At 48.6% G+C, this 23,482-nt stretch overlaps 2 protein-coding genes across 5 annotated transcripts; one reads left to right on the top strand and one right to left on the bottom strand.

Annotated features, from left to right (window-relative positions):
* The first annotated feature begins 6,461 nt into the window (after positions 1–6,461).
* On the top strand, positions 6,462–17,050 carry parp12a (poly (ADP-ribose) polymerase family, member 12a). Its single transcript, XM_086208133.1, has 11 exons — positions 6,462–6,974; positions 8,601–8,736; positions 9,074–9,335; positions 9,408–9,527; positions 9,600–9,771; positions 9,871–10,048; positions 10,537–10,772; positions 10,849–10,936; positions 11,021–11,148; positions 11,237–11,388; positions 11,854–17,050. The coding sequence occupies exons 1-11, from the start codon at positions 6,658–6,660 to the stop codon at positions 12,102–12,104; spliced, it is 2,040 nt and encodes a 679-aa protein (XP_086064259.1). The 5' UTR covers positions 6,462–6,657; the 3' UTR covers positions 12,105–17,050.
* Positions 7,970–23,148, bottom strand: tbxas1 (thromboxane A synthase 1 (platelet)). Of its 4 annotated transcripts, XM_086208135.1 has the most exons (19): positions 23,075–23,148; positions 22,480–22,690; positions 22,250–22,343; positions 20,476–20,528; positions 20,287–20,383; positions 19,676–19,792; positions 18,989–19,077; positions 18,760–18,908; positions 18,184–18,314; positions 17,716–18,063; positions 17,529–17,617; positions 17,312–17,449; positions 16,291–16,453; positions 13,103–15,143; positions 10,485–10,692; positions 9,385–10,008; positions 9,064–9,250; positions 8,421–8,547; positions 7,972–8,269 (listed from the first exon to the last, which is right to left on the bottom strand). In XM_086208135.1, exons 2-14 carry the CDS (start codon positions 22,578–22,580, stop codon positions 15,063–15,065), a joined length of 1,650 nt encoding a protein of 549 aa, XP_086064261.1. In that variant the 5' UTR covers positions 22,581–22,690; positions 23,075–23,148; the 3' UTR covers positions 7,972–8,269; positions 8,421–8,547; positions 9,064–9,250; positions 9,385–10,008; positions 10,485–10,692; positions 13,103–15,062. The 4 variants fall into 4 exon arrangements, with proteins under 4 accessions (XP_086064260.1, XP_086064262.1, XP_086064263.1 ...); XM_086208134.1 differs by having other exon boundaries at positions 7,970–8,269; positions 8,421–9,250; XM_086208136.1 differs by having other exon boundaries at positions 7,970–8,269; positions 8,421–9,250; positions 23,065–23,105.
* Between the last annotated feature and the right edge of the window lie 334 nt (positions 23,149–23,482).

Raw genomic sequence — 23,482 nt, forward strand, 5'->3', positions numbered from 1 at the left:
ATACGTTACCGCGTGAAAATTCCTCCGTCGCTTTGAGGAATACCCATAAATCCTTGCGGTTACTATCTCTTGCAGGTACAAATTGTGAACAGCAGGTGGCACAGTTGTCCAATTTAGCGGGATTTAACCAAAACCTTTTTAACTATGTTACATATAAATAACAATGAAGAAATGAAAAGAACTGAAATGAAAATAAAGTAAACCTCAATGAAGAGTCACAAAATCACTGTTCTAATGGGAGAGGATAGAAACATCTAATTAAATCTCAGAATTAATAACGCATCTATGACAGTAAAATACAAATAAACCTGTTCTCGTCCATACCTCGTATGAAATGAAGTCTTATTCCAGTCCTCTCATTCACACCCCACCCCATCTAAACCAATTCTAGAACCATAGACGCAACAGAAGCTCTCTAACTGTGTCACTTTCTCCAGAGCCAAGCTTGAGTCCGTCTGTTCAGCAGAAGTCAAAAGAGGGGCCTCCGACGCCTGGCCTGCAGGAAGCCGAGCTCCTCCGGGTTTCCCTCCTCAGAGGTCAAAGAGCAGGTGTCAGGACGAACGCCTCACAAACACGACCGAGGACGCCAGGCTGGCGGGCAAGACTGGCAAATACATTTGAACACAGAGCTCCAGAATTTGTGAATCTCGTCACATTCCCACAAGCCGTGATCTAAAGAATCTTGACGCTCGTTCCATTTTAAACACGCCAGGTTTATTAGGATCAAGTTGATTTAACGGTATTGATGGTGGAGGGTTTGCATTAGCCAGTTAAAATGCACTCATCTGAAACTGGTGCTGCTGGTTTGAGTTGGCGTCTTTGAGCTCAGACGTCCTCTCGTGAGTTGTCGTTTTGGTTCACCGGCGGGTTCGAGAACGGGGAGACCTGCTGCAGTTTTTCCTCAAACCAGTTCTTCGTAACTGGGGACTCTGAAGTGGACTGGGGGTTGTCTGAGTCCTTCAGCTGAGTAGAATAAAGCTTGTGAGTAGTGGATACTTGAAGTCTTTCTGTGGAACATCAACTTCGCCTTTAACTCGTTGAGTGACAGGAGTGTGGTGCTCGTGGACGCCTTGAAGCTTTATGAACTCTTGTTCAACCGCATCTTGAAGCCCATGTCATTGTTTTGCCGGGGTAAAAGATCCCCTTCCCGGATTGGGGAGAGGCGGGACGCCCCCGAGGAGCGACCCGTCAGTTCTTGTGGTTCGTGCCAGACCGCGATGGGGTTCTTTACGTGTCCCCACAATTTGATTAACTGTGGCAACGCAACAAGATTGTGGTGAAAAGTTTTATCACGTGGACTAAAATAGTTCTGGTCTCTGTGGTCACCCGCCTGCATCGCGATGCGCTTCCAACAACCTGATCACATATTACGTCACATTTTGATTTACAGAAAACAAAAACTTAAAGGCTCAAGGGTCGAGTGAGCATGTCAGAGTGAACGTCACACTTGAGCGTGATTCAACATGGCGGCACACATCTGAAGATACAGAACAAGCTAACTCCTTAAACGCCAATTTACACAGTTAGATCAATCGGAAACTCAAACCACGGTAAGAGACTTTCAACTCTCTCAGCCACAAACAATCCTCAAAATAAATCTGGAAGAAGAGACAGTGGAAAGTCTGCAGGAGTACGTCGACGAGTGCTACCACCGACTCGTCACGGGCAAGACGGACAACGCGACGACCCCACTTCCTAAAAGAAGCAGACCGTCCAGCGCACCCTCATCGCCGGATAAGGATTTCGGAGACATTCTGCAATCAATAGACAAAAAACTGACAAGTTCCGATGCAAGACTCTGTCTGGTGGAAATCCTCCACAGAGAGTTCCAGGCTCTCCGTGAGTCTCTGGAATTCAGCCAGCAACAGGTGGCTTCACTGGCCGCTGAAAATCAAGCCCTTAAAGCCTCCATTAAATCACTCACCGAGGGGGCGACGGAGATTACTGCGGAGAACAAGCGGATGAAAGAGGACATCCTCGACATCCAAGCTAGGAGCATGCGGGACAACCTGGTATTCTGTTTGAATACAGAATTGAAATTGACTTGCCAAAATTAAATCAAGACCAAATAATGGCTCTGGAGTCACCTATTTCTATCGAGGAACTTCAAGAAGCCCTTAAACATATGCCAAACAAGAAAGCCCCGGGACCAGATGGCTTACCTGCAGAATTCTACAAAGAGTTCTGGCCTGAGCTTGCACCAGTATTCAACAAAATGTTCACTGAAATACAGGAAACCTCGACCCTGCCACCCGACATGAACCGTACGATTATTAGCCTTCTCCTTAAACCGGACAAAGACCCAGCACTTCCATCAAGCTATCGTCCAATATCACTTATAAATGCAGATATTAAAGTCATCAGCAAGGCGCTAGCTAGAAGGCTCGAAAAAGTAACACCGCACATAATACATCCTGACCAGACCGGGTTTATTAAAGGACGGCACTCTACCAACAACACACGTAGACTTATCAACCTGATAGACTACTGTAACAGTCAGAGCAAGGTTGCCATAATTGTCTCCCTAGATGCAGAAAAAGCATTCGACAGGGTAAATTGGAACTTTCTCCTCACCACATTACAAAAGTTTGGGTTTGGAGATAACTTTGTGAACTGGATCAAAACCTTTTACCGCGCTCCCAGTGCTTGTGTCAGAACAAATGATCAAACTTCTCCAAGCTTCTCTCTCCAAAGAGGAACCAGACAGGGTTGTCCACTTTCCCCTTCCCTTTTTGCTATATTCATAGAGCCACTCGCAGCTGCAGTCCAGCAAAACAACACCATCAAGGGAATTGACACTACAAATGTGAACCATAAGATAAGCCTTCATGCTGATGATGTATTACTTTTCCTACGGAATGCACCATCATCTCTCCCTGAAACTATAGCACTCATTGACAAATTCTCAACCATTTCTGACTACTCAATTGATTGGAGCAAGTCAACTGTTCTTCCCATCAACTCAGGTTTCCAGAGTTCACTCGCCGCACCACTACGGCCAGGAAACATTAAATACCTGGACATCAACATCTCTGCCAAATTGTCTGACTTGACACGGCTAAATCATACTGCCCTAATTAAAGAAATAGAGGACGACCTCACCCGGTGGCGCACACTACCCATATCACTTATGGGAAGAATAGCAACAGTAAAAATGATGATCTTGCCAAAAATCAACTATGTTTTCTCGATGGTTCCGACCCAACCTCCCCGGACTTGGTTCAAAACACTCGACTCTAACATCTCCAAATTTCTCTGGAAAGCTAAGCCACCACGTATAAGCTTAAAGACTTTACAAAAGAGTAAAGACTATGGTGGCTTGGAACTACCAAATTTTTATAATTACTACTTGGCCAATAGATTGCAATACATACTAAAATGGTTAAAGTCAAACTCATTAGACCAAGCATGGCGCGATATTGAACAAACATTCTGCAAAGAAATCCAAATCTCTGATCTCCCTTTTATCATCTTTTATCCATGGAGAGAATGTCTGCTTGGGAGGAAAGTCGATCGTCAGAGTTCGAACAAATCTGGTCCCCGATAATTAAATCCATCACATAGTTTTGATTAGGGGGGGCTGGGCTTCGTGGCTCTGGCCCCGGGGCGGGTGGCTATGGACGCTGGCTGCCTTGGGTGTCCGGTGGCTCGCTGGGCTGGTGGGCCTGGGGTTACTGCCTTCTGGGGCGGCTTTGGGTCTCGCCTGTTGAGGGACGACGTGGGGGGCGTGGGGGCGGCTTCCCCTATCATGGCGGCACCCTATGGGATTGGGGGTCCTTGGGCTGGGTCGGGGCCTCCACCCGGCATGGGGGGGTCAGGGGCCCTGTGCTCTGCTGCTGGGGATTCGCGCCGGTCCCCCAGTGGGGTCCTGTGGTGGGGGGCTGTGGTCGCCCGGTCCCCGGGCCCCGGCGGGGCGTGCTGGGGCCTGCCGTGGCGGCTGGGGCATATTTGCCCCCGGACGATGGGAGGAGGGTGGGGAAGGAAGGTTAGGTGGGGTTAGAGAGGGAGGGGGGTCAGGGGGAGGGGGGTCGGGAGGGAGGGAGGGAGGTAGGGGCTGGAGAGTGAGGTAGAGGTGGACTGCTTGGCGCCTGGGACTTGCTGACCTGGGGCCCTGCCGCTCCCCCGGGGGGGTCGCACCCACATTTGGGAGGGGTTTGCTAGCCTCGGCCCACCCTCGGGCGGGCTGGGCCCTGGCGCGGTGTCCTGGACTGCCACCACTCTGGACAAAGGGAGGATGCTAGGGGACGTCTGAGGATGGGGGCTGACCTCCTTGATGCTGATCGAACTGGGGGCCCTGACCACAGGCTGCTGGCTGGGGGTTCCGCTGTGCACTGGGGGCCTGGGCCCTCCCTGCCCTCTGACTGCACGGTGGTGGGCCCTCTGCCCGGATCTCCGGACAGTGCCCCTTGGTGCTCCAATCTGACCTCTGGACCAGGGAGGCTAGACTCCCTGTCGGCTGGTTGCAGTGGTGACGGGATGGTCAGCGGGGCCAGTCTGGAAGCTGACCCCCTGCAGGTCTGGCCCATTCCTCAGCCCCTCTCATTGCCTCTCTGTCCCAGCACATCACATCTTATGTATCACTAGGCCTTGAGGGGCTGGACCCCCCAATTTTAATCACATCGTAGACATTTAGGGCTTGGGGGAGTGCATGAGGATGTACTGGGAGACTCTGCCGTCTGCAACCGGCGGGGCTCCCATGCCCTGGGTGCCTCCGCCAATTTTACCTACATTCTAGTCATCCACATCATCACATCTACATTCCCATGCACAACACGCACCCTGCACCATGTTGGGATGGGGGGGCAGCTGGGGCAGGGAGTGGGTCCAGTGCTGCCTCCTTTGCTAACTGCACCATTGCGGGCCTGGGGGCCTGGCCGGGGCTCTTCGGGGGGGGGGGTGGTCCTCTTCCTGGCATGGTGGTTGGGCTGGGGTTGGTCACGGGCCCTGCTGTTGTACGGTGGATCGCTTGCTGGCGGTTTCACGAAGTCTGAGGTGCCCTGGACCGTATCAGCATCTATGGTGTTCTCAGCCCCTGTATGGAGGAAGATGAGAGTATGATTGTTTTGTCCGGGGGTGGCGGTCCTGGGCGTGCGTGCCTTCGGCTCACCCCGGCAGGTGGGCTGGACCTTTCCGGGGAGTGGGGGGTCCCGGCTGGCTGGCTGGTGGTGCCCTATAGCCTGAAACCCTCCTGCTCTGGGGGGAGGGGGAGAACAGGGGATGAGTAGAGGGGATGGGGATCGAGGGTTGGGGGGGGTGGTAGCTCTGTTCGGGGGCGGTGGGCCTGGTCATTGTGGTGGGCTGTGGCTGCCCCGCCTGGGTGTGGGGTGTGGGTGGGTGTCGGCCTCGCCGCTGGCGGACCCCTTGGGGGGCTCTGGTCGGGTCTCGGGCTGGGGGGCCCTGTGCCCCTGGGCTCTGCTCATGCTGTGGGGGGGGAGTGCCCGGCGGGACCGGGGTCATCTCTGCCCCGTCTCTCTGTGGGTTGCTTCCGGGTGGGGGTTGCTGCTCCTATGCTTTCCTATGGGTCCTGGCATGGGTTGGGCCTGTGGCTGTTTCCTGGGGGAGGGGTGGCCTGGGGCTCCCCGTGTCCTGGGGATTTCGGGGTGCTCTGGTGGCCTGGTCCTGACCTACCTGCCATCCTGGACTGGGGGTGCGATGTCCTGGCCCCCCACATCAGCTACAGCCAGCTACGCACAGCATCCAAGATAAACCGTAGCACACACACACACATTCACACACACACACACACACACATGCGTATACACACTTACACGCATGGAGCGCACAGCCCGCCCATCATCACACACTCAGACATTTATCTTAAAATTATATTAAACCAAATGGTAACCCTGCACTGGGAATTCTGCAACCATTGTTTTTTTTCCTTTCTTTTTCTTTGTTTATGTTTTTTTGTTTGTTTTTGTCTTTGTTTGTCTTAGTGTTTTTGTTGTTGTTATTGTTTTCTGCTATTGCTGTTGTTGTTGTTGTTTTTGTCTCCCCCCTCCCCCTTGTCTTCCCTGTCCTGTCCCTGTTCTCTCTTCCTGTCCACTCCTGAGCCTCAGTCCGGTAGCTTTATCAATGAACCAACACCATTCCTAATCAAGTTAAACATAAATGGCGACAGGAGGAGTTTATCAGGTTCCTCCTCTGCAGAATAAAACTGCTTCAGTACAACAAGGCACCAGGAACACTGATGCTGCTGAACAGGACAGGAAAAACAAACAAACAAACAATCCAATGGATTTTTTAAGTTCCACTGCAGGATCGATGTTTTTCTCTGTACATGCACACAGGTCTTAGCTGTCTTCTGTTCCTCTCTGTCTCTCTCTCTCTCCCTCACAAATCTATTTTATTATTAATCAGTTGGTTGCACGTCTGCCTGCTTTTTGTTGTTTTTTCCCCTATCAATAAAGCACTTCTTGCTTTTAGTCTAAAAAAAAAAAACAAGAAACAAAAACAAAACTTAAAGGCTCAACTTCTCTTTAAAGTTTGCCTTCCGCTACCCTGAATTACTCCGTGTCATTCCGCGACGGAGCGACACCCTCGTCAATCTTTTCAGGGTTGGTTTGGGTGACTCCCAGATCTCGTCCAGTTTTCAGTTTCAGTTCTCCAGAATAAAGAGGAGAGTCCCGGCTCCGGAGCTCAGTCGCCGTCTCCGCCATGGCCTCCATCATCTCCCAGCGCATCCTCACCATCCTGTGCGACCACCAGGGCAGCCTGGACTTCAAGGACCTGGAGGAGAAGATCGCGCAGGACTTCATTGTGGAGGAGTCCATTTTACGGTCGATCCTCTTCGATGACGACAGAATCGTCATGCAGGAGGGCTCACCGAGTCTCCCCGGGGGACCGATCAGCCCCGACACTCTGTTTGTGGCCAAAACGAGTCTCCGGCTCTGCCAGAGGAAACACGGCGAGTGTCACGGGTGCGCCCGGCTGCACCTGTGCAGGTACTGGGTGAGCGGAAACTGCATGTACAGGTGAGTACACAACTTGGTTTTGAATTTGTCTTAAATACTTCGTCTGTTGTATCTATGAGTAGTTTGTAGTATGAATGGAATATGAAAACAAAGTGTAGACGACAGCCAGTCCGGTACTGACGCATACAGCAGCTCTGTGAATGGGGGAAGTTGCTCCGCGCGTTAATGTTCATTTATTTATCGTTTGTAACAATGTTTGTAGCTTTGTGTGATTAAAAAATCTTGTGATTAGAGACCTCAGATGAATCACCTGCTGTTTGGCTCCGCCCACCTCTCCGGGAGGTGCGTCATTGACGAACAACCTCACACAGGCACATTCGATGCTACCATCATTGTCACACACACACACACACACACACACACACTTCCGCGTCACCCTTGAGGTTGATTCTAATGTTACTTCATTCTAAAAAGAAGTGACAGTAGTTACGAAACGCAGGGCTGAACTTCCAGTTAGTGCGTGAATGTGAATGACGTTCCTCGTCCGGACCCCAGATCAGACCAAATCAATCAAATCCTGATGTCGCCGTGAGTCACACTGAGGGGCCATGTGACCACCAACACTTGCGACCCCTCCGTTATTGCTGCCCCAGAGTTCAGGTCGCTCGAGGTCAACGGTTGGCTGCAGTATCCGTCTTTGCCAGGAGTTGGCGACAAAGGACAGCCCTGTGTGGTGAATCTTTCACAGTTAGATTCCAAGTTTCGATCCAAAAATTAATGTGTGAACCTGTTGCACCTGAAAGACCAGAAGATCACCTGACAGCCCAGTAGGAAGTAACAGGGTCTTTGAGTGACAGTTGGTCAGAACACACGCAGCAGAATATATGACAACACGTCAACGTCAGACGCCAACAATCAGCAAAAACACAGAATCACTAAGTCTGTACACCAACACAGCAGGGTTTCAGAACAACTGCGCAGTCATGACATCAGCTTAAGTCATTATCGAGCTCTTAATCAAGTTTAATCTACATAATAGTCTTTTTAATCCTAATATTTCTCCATTATTATTGATGAATATTTCCCTGTTGTCACGACCCGGCTGAGGACGGACAAAAGAGAGAGAGACACACACACACTTGATACAAACACAGTCAGCGGTGGGCGGAAATTGAGAGGAAAACAAAACTGATGCAAATGTCAGGACGTGAAGAGGAAGAAACGTCATCACACCTTTAACTTCCTTGTGTGCATCAGAAGCTGGTACATCTACAAACGAGCGCAACCAAACATAAATCACTTTTTAATCCTGGTTTCTTTTCTGACTTCCACACATCTTCATTAGCATGTTTAGCCTGTTGAAAAAAAACAACAGCAAGTATCAATGTCTTACAAAATATAAATTCACGAATTAACCTACTAGCTTACCTAGATTGACCCCTTGTTTTACTTTCTACAAAGATGTATTGTTTTAATCAAAGTCAGGACATTTGCACAGCCACTTACCAGCAAGCACACATCTGCGGAGGAATAATTCTTCGCTACCAAACAGACGACCAGCATGTGAACGCCTGCTGATGGGAGCTCTTCCTGGATCTCTCACATCGCTGCATGCACTGATCAAACATGGTTGCTGGAGACAAGAATTATAATCTTCACTGAGATGATATTTGTGTTATTCTGCAGACAAAACTGCAAGAATCCGCACAGTCTGGTGTTGCCACACAACGCTGATATCTTGAGGAAGTGCGGCCTTCAGGACCTGACAGAGAAGCAGCTGTTCCAGCTGTTACTGCAGAACGACCCTTTCCTTCTCCCTGAGGTAGGCTGCTGGGCTGCAACAAGCACCACAGGTCCAAGCCTCTCTTGGCGTGCAGCTGTGGAACAGAAGGTGGTATTTCTTCATCTCAGCATCCGGATCTTCCCCTGCCAGTCCAGACGTCTCGCGTGTTCTGGTGGCATTTTTTTTTTTTTTTGCTGAGTTCTGATGAGTCTTGACTCCTCATCACCTGCTTCTTTTGGTTTTGTTGCATCTGTCGTCCATCATCCGTCTTCCTTCATTTATTTCCTCTTAACATGGATGTTCTTTTTTTTCTGCAAAGAAAATTGACCTTTGGATTCAATAAAGTGGGACATCATGTTTGTGTACCTGTTTCTAGATCTGCCCACATTACAACAGGGGCAGCACCGTGCACGGCTCCTGCAGGTTCGCCACCACCTGCACCAAGCTGCACGTCTGCCAGCACCATTTCCAAGGTGACTGCAAGTTTGGCGCCTCATGCAAGAGAGTTCATCATGTCAATGGGCATCAAAAGAAGATTTTCGCAGGATTCAGCCTGGAGAATGAGAGGAACCTTCTTCAGATCTACAGAAATGGATTCATCATCACAGGTCAACAGGAAAGAAACGCGGCTGCTACTGGTGAGGCCTCATGTTTGAAATGAAGGTGTCAGTGGGAGCTGTCACTCACGTTGCGTTCACTCTCTCCTGCAGTGCTGCCAGAGGCGTCCGACAGCAGCCCTCAGACCTCAGCGGACGCCACCGAAGCTCTGAGTGACGCCGAGGGGAAAGAAATCTGCCTCTTCTTCATCCGTAGATCCTGCAGCTTCAAAGGTTGCACGGCTTCTCAGCACATCAAATGCTGTGATGATGTCACTGTCTAAATGGCTGTCCTGACCCCTGCAGAGAGGTGCCATCGCGTTCATTGGCTCCTGCCCTACAGATGGCAGGTTCTAGACAGTGACGGGAACACCTGGAAGGATTTGCCCAATATGGAGGGGATTGAGAAGGCCTACTGTGACCCGGGACAGGACACGAGCTGCATGGCTCCACCGTCATGGCCCTCAGGGAGTTCCAGGTGATCCTCGTTGCAGTTGTACCATCGAGCAGGAATTGTACGTGTTGAGAGACGTTCTTCCTGACTGGGGCGAATTCCTGCTTTACTGATTTCTCTCAGCTGTCCGTCATCACCTGCTGAGCAGTCAGTCGACTTCACGACGATGACATACGGAGGGTCTCAAGTTCGTCGTCTGTCCACCACCTCCTCCGTGTTGAAGCCCCCTCATTTCATCCTCACAACTCAGTGGATGTGGTACTGGAAGGATGATGGTGGGAAATGGATGGAGTTTGGACAGGTTTGTTTCATATGAATGAAAATTAGAACCTCTTAGGACCCTCTGGGACCAAAATGCCCCCCCCCCCACACACACACACACATTTGTTTTTTCCACTGCTATTACTGCATAAAATTCAATGTTAAGTCTGGATTACTAGCTTCCAAAGTATGGTTTCTTTGTATATTCTCCATCACATCAAGCCGCTGTCTCTCTTATGGGATGAAAACATTCTAGTTGCCTGAATGCCGATCTGCACCAGTCATGAACAAATCATAACAGAGAGCCTGGTTTTATTCTGTTTAACAGGTCCCGAAGGCCTTAAGTGTAACTATTTTGTGCACAACGTTTCATGTTTCTTATAGGAATTGAGGTTTTAATTCCAAAATTAAGACAAATACAGCAAATCAAAAGAGGAGGGGAACCTAAACGGTTCCCAGTGGAATGCCTGACATACTTTATCGTTGAGATTTGACGTTGTTCAGGCTGCTCTCTTTTTCTCTCTTCAGAGTGATACTGGCACACCTGTCTCTATCTCAACTCAAACTCTGGAGAACGTTTACTCGGCAGGCATAGATAGAGAGATTGTCTTTGGTGCTGGTGAGCAGCAGCATAGCCTGAGTTTCACATGTGCACCAGGAACCCAGCAGATGTATCAGCAGAATCTAGAAGACAAAAGCAAACAGGAGGTCAGACGGAGGCCTCGATTTGTGTCCACTCAAGATGTCGAAGTGCAGCTGAAAAGGTAATTTTAACTTCCACTTGGAGGTTCCAGATGACCTTTAAGTTCTAACTGCAGTGTCTGACTGACTTCTTGACAGTGAAGCGTCACGCAGCTCCAGTTCATCCAGAGCTGAAAATTTCCCTTCTCACTGGGACAAGAACTGCCTCCCTGAGGCTGGATACAAGGTATCTTCCCTATTCCGCTCACGTTTCCCCTCCAGAACTCTGATCGCACATCTCTTGTTGACCTGCCCTGAATTTGTCTTTCAGCTGGTGCCTCTTTCCACGTCTCTGGATGATGAAATGATCAAGATTCTGTTCAAGCAGACCATGCCCAACAGTCACATTAACAGCATCCAGAGGATCCAGAATCCCTCTCTGTGGGAAGTTTTCAAGTGGTAAATCAGACCAAGCTTCATCATAATACTAATTAGCTCTCCAACACATCATCATCTTCACGTTTAATCTCTTGAATGTTGCATTCAGGAAGAGGGAGCAGATGAAAACGAGAAATGGAGGGAAACCTGTGAATGAGCAATACTTGTTCCACTGGGTGGACGAGTCCCTGTTTACAGCCGTCTGTGAGCAGAACTTTGACTGGAGGGTTAGCGTTTCCAGAGACACCAAATACGGCAAAGGTACAGTACAAATGAACCCATTTTGATTTGCTGAATGTTTTTTCCTCAACGTCAACTCTTTCCCTGCATCGCGTGAGATTTTTGATCAAACGCTGTTCTCGCTGCAAGGTAGTGGAGGGCGCTATTTCACGTCCTGTGACAGAATATTGCATGTTTAAAAAACAGTAAGTGAAGAAGCAGCTCCAGAAACCTGCAGTCAGCAGTGGGTGGATGATGGCGTGGCGCTGCACTTCAGTCGCGCGGAGGAGGAGGATACTTACAGTTTTATACTTTAAAATGACCTCTTTTACAAAAAAATGCAAATTTAATATCTGGATATGTTCGCTTTTTTTGGGTTTGTTTTTTTTTAGAATCATAGAATAAAATACTTCAACCTGAGTGACAGTGCTGGCGGGGGAAGATTTGATGGTTTGGTTTCCCGTCACACCTCGAATGAATCGAAAGCCTTCACTTTTCTTTTTTCAGGGAGCTCCTTTGCTAAACATGCATGCGACGCAGACAACAGTAACAGAGCTCCAACTCGCTCGAAGAGAATGTTTGTGGCTCTGGTGCTGGTGGGGGAGTACACCCGAGGACGACCGGGCTGCCTGCTACCCCCGCGGAAAGGAACCAGCAGAAACATCGACAGCTGTGTTGACGACGAGAGGAACCCCAGGTTCTTTGTTATCTCTGACAAACACCAGATTTACCCCGAGTTCGTCATCGACTACTCATGACTCGAGTGAGCGGTGAACACCGTTCTTGTTGAAGAGGTCTTTCCGTTCTACTTTGACTTGTGGGAGCTCACGGCTTCAACTGTGTGTTCACACCAAAGGCGAATTCGCGCCAACAGTTTCCATTCAAAGCCTGCAAACGCGCGAATGAGGCGAATTTTCAGTCGGGCGGCGCGAATGAGGCGAATTCGCGAGGCGAAATCTCGCCATTCGCGCCAGTTGAAAATATTCAACTTTGGCGGAAAATTCGCATCAAGACAGCCAATCAGCGTCGAGGACGTCCCGACGTCACGGCTGACGGTGTCGCAAGATGGAGGACAAGTTGATTGTGACTGTGGGAACCCGGTTCTACATGACACTACGTGTCAAAATTACAAGAACCGGTTGAATAAATTTGTGTCCATTTGTTACATTCTGTCACCGATCCTAGCGAGCAGGTCGTTAAACTGGTCGTCATCCGAAAATACCGCTGGAAGCGGCGGTCATCCAGGCGGAGCCCCCGGAGGAGCTCGATTCACCGAGCTGAGCTCGCCTCTACATGGTGTTGTTAACCACATACGACGGCGTTTACTTTTCATATTTCGGCCTTCCACGGCAGGTAGAACGCAACAGTTCTTTGTATATCCGTGGTGAAATAATGGCGGAAAGAAACGTTGCCGGAAATACTCGCTACTAGGACAGGTGAGCGAATTCGCGTGAATGACGCAGATGGACACTAAAATGATCCGGCGGCAAATTCGCGCGAACAACGCGACGCGAAATTCGCATTCGCGTTTGGTGTGAACACACAGGGTTGTGACATGTTTGTGTGGGGATGTACGCTCTTAAGGGAAATATTCCTGCAGACTTTATCCATAAATGGACACCTACAAGTATCTCCAGAATAACTGATAACGCTGTCCTGATTCATATCATCAAAACGTGGCATGAAGTCCGGAAAAGTATTGGACTAAAAAATACATTTTCACCCAAAACGCCATTGAAGCAGAATGAACTCATACCCATGTGAGTGGATACCTGGACCCTGGAAGCGTGGGGCCAGGGAGGGAGGAGGAGGAGGAGGAGGGATCCCTGATGTCTGAGGAGGAAGTGGGGTGTGTCCAGCAGGAACTTCTTTTTGTTATTTACAGTGAAGATCATTTCTTAAATCTGTTTTGGGATCTGAAATGACTTCACCCAGGCTCAGGGATCTGGAAGGACCGCTTCCTGAGGGTAACGCACCTCATCTTATCTCAAAAGTGCACCCTCTTGATGGATGATGTTCCAAAACCAGGTTTACATAAATCAAGGGAGAGATGGGAGTCCAGAGCTCTGGTCCGAACTGAGTCCAGAAAGTCGAACTGCCACTATTCACTCCAGGTACAGGCTGGCGTAGTAGAACTTTCTCCATCCGTTACATCTTACGCCACTGAAATGGCACAAATGTCAACCTGAGATATCCAGCTTGTGTTTTAGATGGAGCACAGAAGAGGGCTCATTCCTACCCTGCACTTGGTTTGCACAAATCTTAACACGTTCTGGCATGAGAGAGTGCATCTTCCATTAGCGCCTCAAACCTGTTTATTAGCAGATGCTACAAATACTGGTGCAGGATTAAGAACAGCTCAACAGAAGTTTCTCTCATCGGCCTCGTGTGTCGCCAGAAGGTGCATCGCCATGGCGTGGAAATCTGACTCCCTGCTCTCTATAGGAAGATGGTCTCAGAAATGAATAGCAAATCTACATCCACACTCAGGAAAGACCAGAATACTTTACAGAGATGTGGCATCCATATTTGGCGTATGTGGACACATGGTCAGCCCCTATGATGGACGGGTTGGAGATTTCCAAACTCTTGTCTACCTTGCCTTAAAATACTCTTTAAAAAAAAAAGGTCCAGTCATTTGGGACAAATTCTCTTTGTTTAATGGGCTCACTGGAGTCACTTCCACTCACTTCTAGCAGTCCAGTTCATTCAGATGAAATCAGAAGTGCTGGTGGCGCGTCTTCCCCGTGTGACTCCGTGATGGTTCATCTCATACATGCGGCGCTGCGGCGAAGGCTGAGCTGCTGTTAAATGATGGAATGGTTCGGCTCTCTTTTCTCTGGTCTTCACTTCCATACCCACTCCGAACTCCTTCAAGACTTCTCATGAAATATACGTTTAAGAACGATGTTGCAGCGGCAGATCCTCTATCGTGCCAGCCGGCCAGCCAGAGGCGAGCTGAACGGCTACAAAACCCCTTTGTCTCCACTCCCAGTGTCCTCAGCTCTGTTGAGACTGAAGTCTTCTTCCATGCAAACACAACTATGTGAATAAATTTGCTGAACTCTGTTGTTGTGGCCCGTCATCGTGTCCTCCGTGCACCACCATCACTTCACGCGGCAGCAGAAGTACGCTGGGGATGTTCTTGATGTTTCTGCCAGAATTATCCACAACCTGTCAAGCGGAGGAATTTTCCTGGCGAAAATGAAGAGCTCACTAACTCAGAATTTTAACACGTTTGTGAGCAAAATATGTCAGAAAAGAAAGCTTGAGTGTGCATATCAGACATGTTAGATCTTTGAGTGGAAACCTTGAAAAAGAGGAAAGGGAACAAAAGAGCTGTGTCTCAATTTTAGCTGAGTGTAAATTAGCCAATGACAGAATAAAGGAAACACAACAACATAAAGTGTCTTAGTGGGTGTTGGACCTCCAAGAACCACCAGAACAGCTCCAGCGCCTCTTGGCTGAGTTTAACCCAGGAGCTCCACCGGAAGGACGACCACCATTCTTCCAAACTTTCCCTCCTTTGTCGTCCCGGTCCAGAATCTCTGGGCTTCGAAGAGTCCGGTGCGTCTCCTCCTCGGTCTCTGAACCAGCTGATTTCTCTGATGTGTTTGGACGTGGTTACAAAGGCGTCCGCGTCCATTAAGAGTCTGACACTGTAATTTTTCATTCTGTTCTATCCTGTTTTGAATCATCTGGTGGAGAGTTCACTTTCATCCGTCTCTTCTTGTGATTTTCACAAATATGCCATTTTTAGGCCCTAAAGTGCTCGATGACTTCAGTTCTAGAGGAACCTGAAAGAGGAAAACATGACCACATGTTACAAGGTTCTGTAATTGTAGACTTCTGGTCCATGACCCAATCTGAGGCAAGCTGGATACTGAATGTTGACTGCTGGAGCTGGGTTTGTCTAGAGAACGCTCAGATGTCTGATGAAACCCAATGACTGATCCGTTTGACATTTTGACCAGAGAAACACTTGAACTGACACAAAGTCCTGCAGGAGCAACCTCTGGCCAAACTGACTGTCACTGTCAGTGAAACGTGGAAACCAAATGGTTCTCTGGCTTCCTCCACAGTCCAAAGACATCAAGAGGGGACCAGGTTAATCCAGACTCTAAATTGACCGTAGGCGTGGCTGGGAGAGCCAATGGTTGTCTGTCTCTATGTGTTGGCCCTGCCATGGACTGGTGACCTGTCCAGGGGGAAGGCTGCTGGGATAGGCTCCACCCCCATCACCCCACCCTCAACAGGAGAAGAGGGGGAACATGGATGGTTGGAAACCAAATGAAACTAGAGGTGAAACCAATGTGAAGTCAGACATCGCAGGTTACGTCTGTCAATACTGACATAAAGTACGACGGGAGACATGAGGAATGAGGCGATTATAGATGCAACATGGCAGACCAGCTCCACGTCCATGAAGAGGACATGTGGACTACAGAGAACGCAATGATTCTTGGCTCTCTGAAAAGCTGTGATATGATACACGTATATCACAGCAATGTCATTCACCCGTCGATGCTTCTGTTCTTCAATAGGATTTCACAGCGGCTAGCAGCTGCGACACGTGTCAGGACGCTGCAGGGGTGGATTGTGTGTGGAGGCGGGGCCTCAGGGATCACTCTACAAAAACGCAACTTTATTATTTGGGTCAGCTGGATCATATTTGATGGAGAAACTAGATCCCTCTACTGTCCTCCGGCCGCTCTGCCTCAACTCTTGAGTATTTGCAGAGCTTCCTGAGGCCTTGAGAGCTGCTTGTGCCAACAAGCGGAAGCTGAGCTCTGTGAGCATTGATGCGTATGATATGATATTTGTTACTTGCACGCTGAAACTACTGGTAACAGTTATATAAATCAATCTCCCTCCCTGCAGTGATGAATGGAGATTCACTCACAGCAAAGAGGGGTGGTCGGCTCTCCATTCGTTCCAACCCACCTTTGTCTCAGAGCAGGCTAACACACTGAAGCTGCGGAACAGATGAACCAGAGCCATTTTGATTTCCAGTTGGGCCAGTCTCATTCCCACACAGTTACGGGGGCCGGCCCCAAAAGGCAGGTAGACGAACGGGTGGCGGTTGGCTCGGGCCTCCGGGGTGAACCTGGGGATCAAACACGTGATTCGATCTTGATTGAAAATGAAAATTGACCGAGCAAATACAGATACTGTCAAAATACAGCATGAAAGGGATTTTACTACTGTCGAGTCAGACAATACGTGGAGGTGGCCTTTATCAGCCGTACAAAGAACCAGAGGTGCTGGCCTGAGTATTCTACTACCATCCAGAGTTTATGTACTCTTAAATATATGACCAACAGTTCAATCAAGAAAGATTGAAAATGAACAGAACCACTTTTATCGTTCATAAAGATCAAAAATAATACTTTAACTACTGTACTAACAATAAAGCAGCTGAATTTTAAATCAATTTAAACTGCTCTGTGTGTGAAGAGGCTTGTTCGTGTGTGTGTGCTACATCTGTATGTCCTGAAGGGGGCAGCACAAGGCTCTAACAAAGGGATTCCCAAAGTGGGTGCGTGAGCTGCCACTAGCGGGTGTGCAATGTAAAAATAATGCGATGGCGGTTTGGAGTGTTTTTTTAAGTGGGATTCTCCCACAAAATAAAGATGTGTTAATTAACATCTCCTTTGTAAAATTTAAAATCAAAAGCTGACATATTACTTAATAAATGAATGCAGGCTGCTCAAAATGCACCTCATCTTGAGATGAAGTGTAGAAGGAGTTATCTTCTACATGCTGTATGTGGCATTGTTGGGTTTTTCCCTAAAGCTGTGGGGACTGGGGGGGTGCGTCAGCTTGGTGTCGATATAAAGGGGGTGTGCGGCCAAAAACGTTTGGGAACTGCTGCTCTAACATTCATTTCAGGGTCCTGGACTGTGACTTCAGTACTCGCTGCTACTGAGACTCAGGTGTCGATACTGCAGCAGAGTTTCACCACCTCTCGGGGAGGAACTTCTCCGGCTCGGGCCAGTGCTCCGGGTCGTAGTGGAGGAAACCCGCTGGGATCTCCAGAGTAGCTCCTTTGGGGAGGGACTGGCCGTTCACCACACAGTCACGTTCGACTTCTCGTGCAAACCTTGGTGGAGGAATAAAAACACCTCACGATGTCCTTCTTTACTCCAGGGATGAATTTGAATTCAATGTTGTTACTTTACCTGAATCCGGGAGGGTAGAGGCGCAAAGCTTCACACATGACCATCTCTAAATACTTCAGCTCCTGGATGTTTGTGTAATCTGGTGACTCCTGCAATGAAAGAGGGGACACAAGAAAAAAACAATGGTGAACACAACTTCTCATGTCACAACTGGAGAGGCATCATAACCACAAGGCAACACACTCACATGTCTGCAGTAGAAGTCATCCACCTCTTCCTGGACTTTGCGTTGGCACTCAGGGTGCAGAGCCAGGAGGTAGCAGGTGAAGGCCAAGGTGTTGCTGCTGGTTTCGTAGCCTGCCAGGAGGAAGACGAAAGCTTGACCCACGATCTCATCCTCTGTCATCATCTTTTTCTGAGGACGCCTGGTGGGCGTGTCCCGGGGGTGAAGACAGTCGTCCTGAGTCGACGTTGGCGGCTGCTGGGTCCTGCGATTGGGCTCACCAGTGTGGTTCACGGCGTCCAAGTGTTCCACAGAGACACACTCCTTGCTGCTCCGAGCATCCAACATCAGCTGAAGGAAGTCTCGACGCCTCTGAATGCCAATAATTTAAGAAATCATTTTTTAAAGAACATCTGTGAGAACTTCATATCCACAAACGCTGTTTGACACACATTCTTGGCTTGAGTGAGGGGCAGTGATGAGGCAGCGCACCTGCTCAGCAGGCTGCTCCTCCCTCTGGCTGATGATCCTCTGGATGCTGCGGATGAAGAACTGATTCATCTGGTCCCGTCTTCTGTTGGGGATGAGTCCCGCCAGAGGGGCCATGATGAAGGGAAAAGCAACTGCACACAGATTCACTGGTGTGAGCCAATCAGGGAACAGATGCATCACACGTCTTCATCAGATTTTTAACGCCATATATTTAATTGTCCTGTTTTATAAATCTCAGTTATTGCGAACTTGTTTGCTCACTGATGAGCATCAATGGAGGCTGGCACAACTCTAATGACCTCATTTTCAATATAAATTAAACGTCACTGAGTGTGACATCAAAACAGATGCCAGATCAGTCATACGGGGTCTTGTGTGTTTAGGCTCTGACGAGCTCTGTCACTGCAACCAGGAGATCGAGGATCGTGATTACAAACATCCTGAGAGTCTGAGAAGCAAAGTTAGCTGCATGATGTCACACAGCCTGGTCAAACAGGAAACTGTTGCCACCCCGTTCTGTCCCGCTGCACCGCCCCGCTCCTGTTGCCAAACACAAAAACAAACAGATGCACTCACTGAAAACCAGCATGATGGGCCTGAAGAAAGAGAAGGAGAAGAACATCTGAGCGTGGCGGACGAACGGGTCATCTGAGTTGTTCTGAGAGTCCACCTGAGTTGCAAACGCCACACTGGCGATCACGTCCATGGTGAAGCAGCCGAAGCACCTGACGGAGGAGGATGACACACACGCCTCGTCTCGGCAGTCTGCTTGTGTGTGTCGTTTGTGACGTGTGTTTGCGTTTACTTGTGGATGTCAAAGGGCTCGCCTGACTCAGCGTAGACACTCAGGTTGTTGATCAGAGCAGTGGTGGCCGTCTGGATGAGCGGAACCATCTACCAGAGAAGACAGGATGGACGGTTAACACCAATACTGACGCCTCCTGAGAGGCTTGTCCATAAGTATGTCATATATGAGACAGACGTGGCTGAAATAAACACAACAACACACACGTCTTTGAGAAGCAGAACATCAAAGCAAAAACACACACAGACAGAATGTGAGTCACTGCCTTCTGATGTGAACACTGACGTTGTAAGGTCATAAAAGACAGCGTGTATTTTCTGTTGCTGGATGCTGTTGTGTGACAAAGAAAAACGGGTTCATGCTTCATGACTCAATCAAAGACACGTGTGACTGCGTAAATTAAGTTTTTAAACCAAAGAGGAAGGGAATAAGCGTGTAACGGTGGAACTTTCTGGCCCTACGTTCTCCGAAACATCCGCTAACTCATGAAAAATAAGAGGAGAACCCCCCAGGGAACCTACAGTGTGATACAACATAAACACATTCTAAAATGAATCTAATATTCTATGATGAAGGCATTTGAGAAACAAATTTTCTAAAACTTTTCCAGGCCTGGAAACAACCTATTTTTAAATTCCATGACTTCTCCAGGTCTTTCACGGCCACCAGCATCCCACCACATCTCACCTCCTTCATCTTGGCAGCACTGAAGGAGGGTGTGAGGATACTCCGGACTCTCTTCCACCTCTCATTCCTCAGCAGCAGCAGACAGTCACTCATGGGCTTTGTAGCAAAGCGAAAAGTCTGCAGCAGAAACATTTACAAGCCGGACGTCAGAGTCAGGAGCGACACACCGACGCCTCCCTCAGCTGAGGCAACCAGCAGCGCCACAGCAGGTTTGCCTGCTTCTGTGACAGCAGGTCACTCTGCCTACGTGGTGAAAGAGTAAACTGCTATGCTAGGTATCATAATAATAATGATGATGATAATAATTAATAATAATGACAACAATAACAGAAAAAGGAAACACTATCATCTTAGGTGAATTGGATTTCTGGTTTGAATCTGCATTCGAACGCTTTTACACAAGCAAATTCAAGCTGCGGTTTAACAACGATGTCCCAAGAGACTTTTGAACTGGTGACAGTGGTGATGATGTCATAGACCACACACACTAACACGGTACTAAACATGAACTCCAGAACGTTCCTTGTAGAAGTGGGACGAGGCTCCGGGCTCGTCCAGCAGACGGGTAGTCGTGTGTTTTCCTCAGACAGGTTGAGGTTATCGATGCTCACCATTCTGTTGGGGAAGCTGCTGAACTCCCTCACCATCACCTGGCGGAGCATGTCTGGATCGGCCACCACCACCACCGGCTTCCTCCCCAAATAATACCTGCACACACAGTCTCGGTCATGTCAAACCGCTGATGTTCTACTTACTGCACACAGTAGAACAAGTAAAACAAACCCAGCTCTTTGACCTACCCACACACTCTACCATGTGTCTTTATAAGGTCACTCAACGGTTTGAAAAAACCCTGAAAAAAAAGAGAACAAAGTCAGAGTAAAGTAAGTTAGAATCAAAAGCTAGACTTTAGAGTTAGGATCCACGTTGGTTCAGACTGGTAACAGACTGACCGCGTTCTAACGATGTGTGAGTTCTTGAGTTATGGTCAATGATGTGACCTTGACAAGTCCACATGAACGTTTGTACCAAGCGTGAAGAAATCCAATCAAAGCGTAGGTGAATCAGGGGACATCTGACGCCTCGGGCCGCGGCTGCTGCTGACATCAGCGAGGCGGACTCAACCATAGAAACAAAATGCTTTATTTTCAATTTCCAATGGCATGTCTGATATTAACGCAGCTCCAAGGTCACCTTCTTTTTATTCTTTTCAAAAAGAGAGATAGATCGTTTTTTCTTATCATTTCAGGCTCGTGATTTCTTGGAGCTTAAGAATAAACGGTGAAACCAGATGGTGATTGTTTGTTCAGTTGAGGGTATGAATGTGAGTGTGCTGGTCACCAGTGGTCTCACACCGCTCTCAGGCCATCAATCCAATCAAACTGTGACCTGGCATTTTGTGATACCAGCAAATATTGTTGATCATTATAATACCGTGTCACGTTGAAACTGTCACTGTCATGATTAACGTGGTTGGCAAAGCGGTGCAAAAGCTGACTGTGTTAGTTCATGAACTGAAAGGCAAAGTGGTCTCGGAGGACTTGTCTGCTCTGCGAAGAGGTTGATGCTGAGGACCGGGAAAATAGAGTATAATACCAATTTGGACTGGACTGGAAGGGGAGACGGACTGGAATGTGTGCTCCTCTGCCCCAAACACAGCAATCTTATCAGCTGCTGAAGGACATCTGCCCATTGTTTATCCACCAGGAGAAGTCCACCTGCGTTAGTGACGCAAAATTGCACATATCCCCCCCCACCCCCCCCAGACAGCGCCGAGACCTCGACGGCAGCCACCCGCCCAGGCTCGGTGCGTGGTGCTGCTACGACACCTAACGCCCACTCAGCTTCCATTTGGGAAACAGACGGCTTAAATTTAGCGAACATACACAATCAAACGTATATGTGCTGTTTGTATAGTTCTGATGTGTGCCATCGTTAGGTTCAACCAGGAATCACTGTGATTCATTTTTGATATCTGTATGAGGCATCGGGTGTGTAACAGCTCGCCCTTGGCTCGTCCTTTGGTGACAAAGTATCTTGTATCTCTCGTACCTCGGACATCGTTAGCTAAGACAGAAACATCCAAGAACACCAGGGAGAAACCGGCAAAGCTCCTGCTGGATGGTTGATTCAAAATAAACTGGTGACATCATCAAACAACCGCGTCCCCACATGACTCTTTGCTCTCAGCTTTTTCACGACACTTTCTTCCAGCGATGATGATGACGATGTTGTCTTCATCACTCCTAGGCTGAGAGCTGCATTATAACTCAAGCTGAGATCCTCAGAGGGCTGACCGATACCCGCTGACACCAGCAGAGGTCACTGCAGAGGCGGAGGATGGAATGTGTTGATGTATGCACACAGAGCAAATGACCTTGAGTGTCAGGTCGAATTCACTATAGCAACCTGACAACCACACGTGATCCTGAGAATGTGGACATCGGGCTCAACGCCTCTGTCACGTCAGCGGGTCAGTTCATCATGAATTAATTGTAAGATGGTTTAAATAAAGACGATAGTTCAGAGAAAAGTTGACAGTCTGATGTTCAGTCCGTGTCTTTGTCATCTTACCTGGCGAAACATAAAGAGGTTGCCGTAGAAAGGCACCGGCTTTGGATGTTTGATGCCACACCGAGCCAGGACAGAGAAGGGATAGACAGAATACCTGGAGGAGGAGCAGAGCACAACCATGTTCATGATGGAAGCAACTCAGACTACAACATGCCATGTTCTCCTGGATGAAACTGCTGCTGCTGCTGCTCACGTATCACATCTCTGCTATCAGCTGAGCTCAGACTCACCAGTAGAGGAGACCGAGGAAGAGGAGGAAGAGACCGAGGGACACAGGCGGCCCACTGGCCGCCGTGTGCAGGACGTTCAGCAGGTCCGCTAAAGCCTCCATGAGCAGAGTCAGAGCCTCCTGGAGAGGAAGAGATAGGAGCGCGTACAGGTGTGTGTCCACACCTTCCCCAGACCAACAGACCCCTGACACAGGGAGGTCTCCACGGCAACCTGTCAATGAATTGTTCAAGATGCTGTTTGTTTTAGGTCACGTGGGCGTGTTCACCTCTGTCACCTGCATTCATTCAAGGGGTTTTGTTCACCCCCCGTAAATAAGCTGACGCTGTTTAAATCTCTCGCCGTGTCACGGCTGACAGCCACAGCCTCAGAGTATCTGTGATACACAAGACGCAAGTCTGTGGTACTCGGTGTCGAGGACGTCACTTAAGGTTCTAGCTAGCTGCTGGCTACAACATGTAGCCGGCGACATTCCGTCATTTATGCGCTGTGTGACGTATAAAACCTCATGTATTTATTATGCTGCACAATCCAGTTATATTCTCATTCTTTGGAAGAGAACTAAATACATAAAAATGAGTCATCACCCTCGCTCACCTCGCAGCCCTCTCTGACGTATCTGTTGTTGTGGGCTCTACTTCGTTTACTCGCCCGGTCGCAGTCCAACAGCGAGCCGAGGTGCACACTGCCACCCAGTGGCCAATAGATGCATCTTCCCTTCACGTAGATGTCTGGCAACGATTGGCAAGAATCATGGACCAGGAAGACGTTTTTTTATTAACTTGTTGCATGATCTTACATTAGTTGTAACTAATAACGTTGTCATGAGTGGCAGCTATGAGCAAAATAGCGTCAGCAAAAAATAACGTATCTAGAGTCACAAACAAATTATTTAGAAGAATTAAATGAGAATATTTCAAAATTAATATTATTACAGTCAAGATTTCAATGGAAAACAGCTCATGTGTTACTGCCTTGAGGGCATGTTGTTGGTTTTTCCCTTAG

This window comes from Aulostomus chinensis, chromosome 7 (genome assembly GCF_037954235.1).
Source record: "Aulostomus chinensis isolate RoL2024-O1b breed Wild chromosome 7, RoL_Achi_v1.0, whole genome shotgun sequence".
Taxonomy (NCBI): Eukaryota; Metazoa; Chordata; class Actinopteri; order Syngnathiformes; family Aulostomidae; genus Aulostomus; species Aulostomus chinensis.